This window comes from Populus euphratica, unplaced genomic scaffold (assembly GCF_000495115.2).
Source record: "Populus euphratica unplaced genomic scaffold, PopEup_1.0 scaffold2.1, whole genome shotgun sequence".
Taxonomy (NCBI): Eukaryota; Viridiplantae; Streptophyta; class Magnoliopsida; order Malpighiales; family Salicaceae; genus Populus; species Populus euphratica.
This window is the reverse complement of record NW_011499846.1, coordinates 6,533,946-6,542,403: the sequence shown is the minus strand read 5'-3', so window position 1 is coordinate 6,542,403 and position 8,458 is coordinate 6,533,946. Positions and strand designations below refer to the sequence as shown.

At 32.5% G+C, this 8,458-nt stretch overlaps 1 protein-coding gene across 1 annotated transcript; it reads left to right on the top strand.

Moving 5' to 3' along the window:
- Positions 1 to 5,396: 5,396 nt before the first annotated feature.
- On the top strand, positions 5,397 to 8,292 carry LOC105135998 (caffeic acid 3-O-methyltransferase-like). The gene is made up of 4 exons (XM_011041136.1): positions 5,397 to 5,950; positions 6,305 to 6,615; positions 7,260 to 7,324; positions 7,637 to 8,292. Exons 1-4 carry the CDS (start codon positions 5,457 to 5,459, stop codon positions 7,931 to 7,933), a joined length of 1,167 nt encoding a protein of 388 aa, XP_011039438.1. The 5' UTR covers positions 5,397 to 5,456; the 3' UTR covers positions 7,934 to 8,292.
- Positions 8,293 to 8,458: the final 166 nt, after the last annotated feature.

Sequence of the window (8,458 nt, the reverse complement as noted above, 5' to 3'; positions counted from 1 at the left end):
CTATCTTATATGACCAAAATCATCCTAGACCATCCTCTATTAGGAAAAAGCTCGATCAATCATTTAGTCTATATGCGACCAATCTTATCATACTAAACTTGTCATATTCGGCAACTCGGTCGAGAAATTCCTCTATTAAAGTTAGGGATATCAACTCACAAACAAAATTCATTGATTTTATAATGATTTGTTTCAAGACCTATTACTATCACAATCGGCAAAACCTCTGTAACTTCTATCAATCTTATCTTCCTCAATTTCCTCGAAATAAACAGGTTGTCTATATAAGATTGTACGAACATGTCTAGGACTTGAGCTATCTTGAGGCAAGTCTCTAGGAACACCCATCTTCTTATCATGATCCCTGTTAGCCTAACAATAGTTGATTCAACTGCTCAGTTATGTTTATTACTAAACGTTATAATCGATTAATTCCATGTGATAGGATTTTATGTGGTCTCTTTGGATGGCCTTCCATCCTTTATTTATTTTTAATTAATGTGAATGTTCGAAGAACTTGCATATCTTGCATGTATTTCAGTTAATTTTATAAATCTTAAAATTAATATTATAAAAAATTTTAATATTCTTGAAATTTATAAAACTTAAATTAATAATTTTTAAAAAACAAATTTATAACCTGATAAATTAAACTATATCTCTTACAGTTTATTGATCCTTCATTCGCTACAATTCTTTGATCTTTCATTTGCTTTATATGGTGGGATGATAATATTAATGTCTTTTCTATCAAATAAATAAACTTATTTTAATACAATTAATATATGGTATAACAAAAGGAAAGAAATTGTATTTCACAAATCCTAAAATTATATCCAAATTATATTAAAAAATTATAATTTTTAAAATTTTAAAAGTTGATAATTCTTAAATATTCAATTTTTAAAAAAAAAATAAACTAAAAAACCCTAATTATACTAGTCATAAACCTAAATCTTCATCCTTATAGGAAAATGAATTCTTATTGATAGTTCTTAAACTAATATAGAATTCAATTAGTAATAGAATTTCTTAACAATTTTTTTAAAGTAAAATAACCAAGGAAAATAAAGAAAATTCCAAACAATTTTTTTAATCTAATTTAGGATGATAACAGCCCCAGACTTTTCCTTATCATAAACTCACATAATAAACTTCCCGTAGTTAGATACCAAAAAAATTGTCTTTTCTTCTAGAATCCGACGAACTTTCACCAAAATCCCTCTTCAGACTAACATGTACACGTTGAGAAATTATTTCTTATAAAGCCAGGTTCAAATCTTGTTATAAATCCGACTTCTTTATACGTACATGGTTAAAAAGAAGAAGAAGAAGAAGAAGATTGGTTGCCTACGAATTCTACTATGCTTTTGGAAGCAATTCTTATTAATCTATGCATATTTTAATTTCTTTTATGAAGTCAAATTTCTTTCCGATTATCTCTTACCGGCGGGCTGGTAAGAAAATAATAATATGACAAATGTTTTTGTGAAGCCAAGTATTCATTCATAGGTGGTCTGATTTAATTTCCACTTCCCAGCAAAATCCCTAAATACATGCCAAAGGATTTAAGGTTGACAGAAACCAAGCATATATTTTCATGCGGTAAGGTACAATTTATAGCTCCGCCGTGGGTGAATGCTAAGAGGTTGACGAGCATGCATTCCGTTTAAACAAAAATTACATAAGAATTGCTCCCCCAATTTCCACGGGTGCTACAATCTACTTGAAGAACGGTTTCATATCTTATGCCACTGAATCCAGCTCCGGTGGCCAAGGCCACTGGTTTTTCATATTTTATTTCCATTCTTATGATAGGTAAAAAACATTGGTTTTTCATATTTTATTTTCATATCTTCAAAGGAAGTTTTGTGTTGCTATTTTAAAATCCATCTTTATATATTCTCAAATTCATTAAAGGGAAGAAACATGGGACAATAGATTCAAATTTATTTTTTTACTAATCACTTTTCACTTTACTTCCCTTGAATCTTGTTTTTTTTTAAAAAAAAACATAAAAATAATTTTCAGAATATAAGATTAATTTTTATACCAACGACGTTGAAAATGAATTTAGGATTTTTTTTTTATCATAATAGTTTCGCATAGGTGTTGATTTGCTAAAAAATGTTGAACTTTTTGTGGTATTATTTATAGTCCTTGGCAGTCTCGCACAAAAACAGGGGGCATCATGGATAGAATTGATAATAAATGTGGAAAATTGGGTTAACTACAGAGCTAGATGAGAAGCTCTTTTAATCATAAACTCTATCGCCATACGCAAAGAATGAGGACCAATACACTGTATGCCCACCTTTTCTTTTACAATATCCCTTTTGCTTGGTGAAATGCACGTTTCCTCTAATTAATCGGTTTTCAACTGGAGTGAAATTGCGAAAAGTAAGGTATTTTTTGAGTGCTTGAGGACGCAGAATGATAGAAAAAAATAATTGATCATTAAATCATATAGCAAGAAACTAACACGTGGAGACTGAATCAAACAATTGCCTGTTGATTACTTTATTTCAAATTCAAATGTCAATTACTTTCTCTTTATTGTTATGAAATATAATTAATGGAAGCTATCTCTCCATTGTATAGCCTAAAAGTTTTTCAAACTTTATGATAAACTGAATGAAGATTATAATGCAATAACACACACTACTTATAATTTATTTTGGGAACGTTTGGCATTGTGCCCAAAACGTCATTTGCTTAAAATTTATTTTTTTCTTTACTTAAAATTTACTTCTTTGGTATTTTTAGGTTATGCTAATGTAAAAAATAAAAATATATATTATTTTAATATATTTAAATACTTTAAAACGTAATTTATACCTATAAAATTTTATCTTAGAAAGGTTAAAAAATTTTATTGATTGGTGCATGACGCTAACATCTTGAAACCAGATTAAACTAATAAGCAGTCAACAAATTATTATTTTTTTTACAAAAAAAAAAGATAAAAATAAATTATGGATGCTAAAGAGAAAAAAAAAATCTATGAATTGGTTTCAAGATTTTATTTTTAAAAAGTAATTGCAAATCAGTTAATATTTTGGGGCGAAAACTAATAAATCATAAATTTAGTTACCTTATTGCACAAAAATAAATTAACGAATAAAAAAAAACACTAGTATTACAAGTTGATCATCCACGATAGTCTAAAAGAAGATAAATAATCAAGTTAATTATCTAGGTGGTGGTGGTAAAGTGGTAAGAACTTGGGATTTAGATATTTGCTCTCTTTATAGTCTCAGGTTCGAGTTATTGATTGCTCATATGATGGCTACTAGAGACTTACATGGTCGATAATTTTAAAACATGTAAGATTAGTCGTGATATACACAAATTAGTCTCGATATCCATATTAATCTAAAAAAAAATAATCAAGCTGGACTCGGGCTAGTTTGGTAAGCTGTGAGTTTTGAAAAAGGAACCTTGGATAGTTTGGCAAGCTGGACTCGGGACGCAATCCGTTGCCTTTTCGTGTTCAAAGAACTGAAACTCAAACAGAAGACAGATAATCAAGCTCGAGGCAAGTGGCAAATGTGAACAATGGAAATCATTTTTTGAAAATTTTGATAAGATCTAGATACACTCGGCACAATTCAAGAGCATATTCCCAAAAGCTAAAAATTTCAAGACCAAAAGAAGCTTAAACCCCCACTAGTTATGTTGTTGTTCCATCCTGCGCATATCTCCAGCCCCATTACATCTAAGCTAACCATTGAATGTGTAGTGCAAATAAAATCATTAGAATATATCAATGGATTGCATTCCGCCTTCTTTTTTTTCTTTTTTGGCTCCACTGAAATTACATGAATATCCATGGTGGATGACACTGTAGTCAAACAGAGCGTAAGAAATAATAGACAGGACAATAGTTTCTGCCTGTGGAATCTTTGTCTACGAATTTATCTAGCTAAGGGCACTTAGAAGATCCATGTGAAGTCCTTCGGGCAGTTTATTTCTGGTGCTCTTTTGTTCTATTGTTGGATTGTAAGGTCTGTAACTTGTTTGCTGATCTGGTCATATTTTGAGCTCTAATCTAGCTCTTTATTTCTCGTATGGGCCCAACCACTTTTTTATTAGGCCAAATTTGGGCTTGTCAACTGGCTGGGATTGGGCCAAGCCTTACCGCACAGCTTCGGGCAAATCAAACAAGTTGTTGGGCCTCTGGGGGTGGGGGGGCCGCGGGAGGAGAGGAGAAAAAGGAAAAAGTTCAGTCGAAAAATGTTGAAATGAATGAAAAATACGGAAAAAAGCAATCCAAAGAAAGTTTAACTCACTTGAAAAATATAAAGTTTTTGGATCTTTAATGAAATTCTTCTGATAATTGAAATTGGTGATTGTTATTTCACACTTTGTCATTCCATTAGAAAACTATAAATACATTTCATTAAATTATTTTTAAAAAAAATAATTTTATAAATATCAACAGCTGTAATTAATCTCTAATTTTAATAGATTATTGATAAGTTGTAAAACAGTTAAACTAATTTTTTTATTTATAAAAATTATCTTAAATAAAACAAATAATAATAATTAAATAATTAAATTTGATAAATAAAAAATTAAAAAATAATGAATTTTTTTATAAAAAAATTGTATGCTAGCAAATTCCTTTTCTTTTCAATTAAAAAAATATTATTTAGCCTCTATTAAAAAAAATTATTTAACTGTTAAAAATCTTTTTAAATGAGTTTATATATTAAATGAGATTAAATGTTTTTATATGATTTTAAAAACACATCACTAAGCTTGGCCTAATGCATTTAAAAACACATCACCGAGTATATTTACATTTTATAATAATTATATTGAAGTTGAAAAATGGTAAATGTTTTTACAAATCTATTTCGAGTTTTTAGCACCGAGATCTCTATAGTCTTCGATTTGCGAAGTGCTATAAAAGGAAAAGGGAAAAATAAAAGGAAAGGAAGGGTCTAAGAGAGTCAAATGGCTGGATCACTATAATTAATATATATATATATATATATATATATATATATATATAAAGTCATCAATTCGAATCATTTTATTTCAGATGTAGGGTATAATAAAAGATGACACAAAGTTTATTACAAGTTCAAATTCTTAAAGGTGTCATGTTTATACTATTTAATAAAGCCTTCCTACTGAAACTTATAACAACATTTTAAATTAAAAAACTAGAAAACTTTAATCTTAATTAAAAAAATATAATAGAACAAAACTAGAATCGTAATAATACTAAATATTAAAATAAACATCTTTCCTCCTTAAATAAAACTAATGAATCTTAAAAAACCTTAACAATTAAATAAAAAATAATATAGTTTAAAATAATGGATTTACTTTCCATGTCATTTCTTTTCATGACGGCAATAAAAAAAGTTGAGAAAACTGGGCTACCATCTCTGTCCTTCTGCGGTGTCTATACTTTTGCTTGGTTCTACTTTTTGTGCAAAGCAATGGCCAGAAATAAAAAAAAGCAAAAGAACCAAAAGCACGGAGTGAGTCAGTCAATGCCAATGGCCGCCTCTGTTACAGAAGAAGAAACTACCCAAAATGACAACCAAAACCAAACCGTAGAAAAAGAACGAGAGAGCTTTACTTATGCCATGCGACTCGTGAATGCCTCAGTCCTTCCCCTGGCTTTAAAAACCGTCGTTGATCTTGGTGTCCTTGATGTTTTATCCATGGCGGACCCTGATGTTGGGCTCACTGCTGCAGAGATTGCCGAGAGGATTCCTACCCGGAATCCGGAGGCCCCTGGAATGCTGGAGCGAATCCTCAGGCTGCTGGTGAACGAGGGTATTGTTTATTGCAGTTCTGAACTTTTTGGCGAGGCCCCAGTGAAGTACCGCTTGGGTCGTGTGGGTAAATACTTTGTGCGTGATGAAAATGGGGTTTCTTTGGCCCCTTTGATGGCCTTGGCTCACGACAAAGTCTACTTGGAAACCTGGTTTGCCTTTCGTTGTTTGTTTTATCAATCTAGTGTTTTTTAAATTTATCACATGGGAACTTTTTTTCTTAGTATTGAATCACAGACCTAGGGACTCCGAAAACAGCTTCAGCTAATTTAAACCGTTCGTTGCGAGCCCATGGTGTTTAAAATGATATTAAAGCCAAATGGGAAGAACTATTTTGTTTCTGTCTTCAAATATTCTGATCTTGATGTATCTATATGCCCTTTATTCTATGTTTCTGTTTTATGTGATTCTGTTTCTACTTCGCGAGGACCTATAGCAGGCACTGTGACCTGGACCCATCTAGCTTTTCCCATAACTAGAATATGCAGCTAACTCTCAGCTTACAGGTCACATCTGAAGGATGCAATTCTTGAGGGAGGAACTCCATTTAACAGGGCCCACGGGACACATTTGTTTGAGTACTCTGCTGGAGATGCCAGGTTTAGTCAAGTTTACAACACAGCAATGTTCAACCACACTACTCTAGTTTTTAAGAAGATGCTGGAGTCCTACAGTGGTTTTGAGAACCTCAAGCAGGTGGTTGATGTTGGTGGTGGAATCGGAGTAGCCCTTAGCTTGATCACTTTCAAATACCCTTTTATCAATGCTATTAACTTTGACTTACCTCATGTTATCCAGCACGCCCCTCCATTTCCTGGTATGATATCTCTTCCCATGCAAACCTTTCTCTTTGCTTGTGATATTGCAAATTTATCGTCTCCTTTATTCGGGCATACACATGTAAGGAGATGAGTTATTTTTCGGGGATATAAAACTCATATGATTAATGATTGGCCCAAGGTGCCCTGCATACCATGGTTTATACAAAAGCATGTTGTCATAACATAATTGAGCTGTTATTCTCATCTATATTCTTGTTGTTTAATCATTATGTCTAAGCTTGCCAAATAACTATATCACTATCAGTCATTTGTGATAGAAATTGATGATATATTGGTTCGAAATACTCTGCACCCATTGTCTTTATTTAAGTTGTTTAAGTTGAGGTTTTTGTGATTCGTGATCCTTTAAAAATGTAATGCACTATTGCATGCGGAGAAGCTAGTGCTATTTATCCATTCAATGCCTTTATCCTTAGCTGAATCAATTCTTACCGAGTTAGAATTGATAGAGGTCCTATCAACTCAACCCATATACTATTTAGAATTGATAGAGGTCCTATCAACTCAACCCATATACTATCTATAAATTCTTGATCCTTAATTGATTAGAAGGGACCAAGGTGGCTCTATTGTGAAATGTTAACAAAGTAGCAACTGAAAGAGAACATCTATGGTGCAGGTGTAAAGCATGTGGAGGGAGATATGTTCAAAAGTGTTCCAAAGGGAGATGCTATTATACTGAAGGTGAGTTAAAATTTTGTTGACTGTTTTCCCTAATTGACAAGGCCCCGTTCAATCAAGGTAGTTATGTTTTACTGTAGCATAGCAAAATACTAGAAACACTAATATATGTCATGGGTAATGACTATTCTTCTTAACTTTCCATTCAACTGAGGTTGCTATGGTATTATTACCAGTAATAGGCGATACATTATCATTTTGTTTCTGACTATATTGTTTTTTTAGTTGTCATCTTGGTACATGCTCTCTGGTTTGGATTGTTCTCAATCGATAATGCTTTTGATGAAATCTAAGGAGATTATGGATATCTTGCAGTGGATACTCCGTGACTGGGATGATGAACACTGCTTGAAATTGTTAAAGAACTGCTACATGTCTGTTCCTGTTGATGGAAAGATAATCGTCGTGGAGCAAATTCTTCCAAGTTTTGCAGAGATTAGTGCTGTTTCCAAAGACAAATCTCAACTTGATATAGTTTCACTGACTCAAACCCCAGGAGGAAAGGAACGGATGCAAGGTGACCTTTTCAATTTGGCATTCAGTGCTGGATTTAAAAGTATCAGTCTTGTATCATATGTTTATCACTATTGGGTTATGGAGTTCTTGAAGTAGATGACATCCTTGCCTTTTTAGGATTTTGCAGTTATCCCAGTTTAAAAGCAGTAAGCTCATATGAGCCCTTGTTAGTTACTCATCCTAGATGAGAAACGAAGTTGTTTGATGTAAGGTTTCCTAGCAGAAGCTGGAAAATGGTGTTTAATAGAAGTGTCATGATAAACTTGGGTGAATTTGTTTGAACATGGTACGAAAAGACTTGATGGTGCATGGATGTTGTGAAACTACAAACTAGCATAATTGGAAGATGCTGTTTGACAGAACCGTTCTAGCTTGTTTTAATAGCATCACAGATTCCAAATGTATCTTCTCTGGTTTTCACCATACTTGACATTACAACGGAGATCTTTGATGCACTGAATTTCTAGGGTAACTAGCTTTTGTCATTGCTTATCTAATTTGGGCCTCGGATTTATGAAAACCATGATTTCCTGAACTTGCTAGTCGCCAAAACATAGGTGGTGCAAGGTACTCTTCTAAATTTAGCTGCTCTAGACCTTCCATGAAGAAGGTGATTGCGGG

Coding starts and splice junctions, on each gene's coding strand:
- LOC105135998 (XM_011041136.1), top strand. CDS start 5,457: ATGGCCAGAAATAAAAAAAAGCAAAAGAACCAAAAGCACGGAGTGAGT. Junction 6,616..7,259: donor GCACGCCCCTCCATTTCCTG/GTATGATATCTC, acceptor TCTATGGTGCAG/GTGTAAAGCATGTGGAGGGA. Junction 7,325..7,636: donor GAGATGCTATTATACTGAAG/GTGAGTTAAAAT, acceptor GATATCTTGCAG/TGGATACTCCGTGACTGGGA.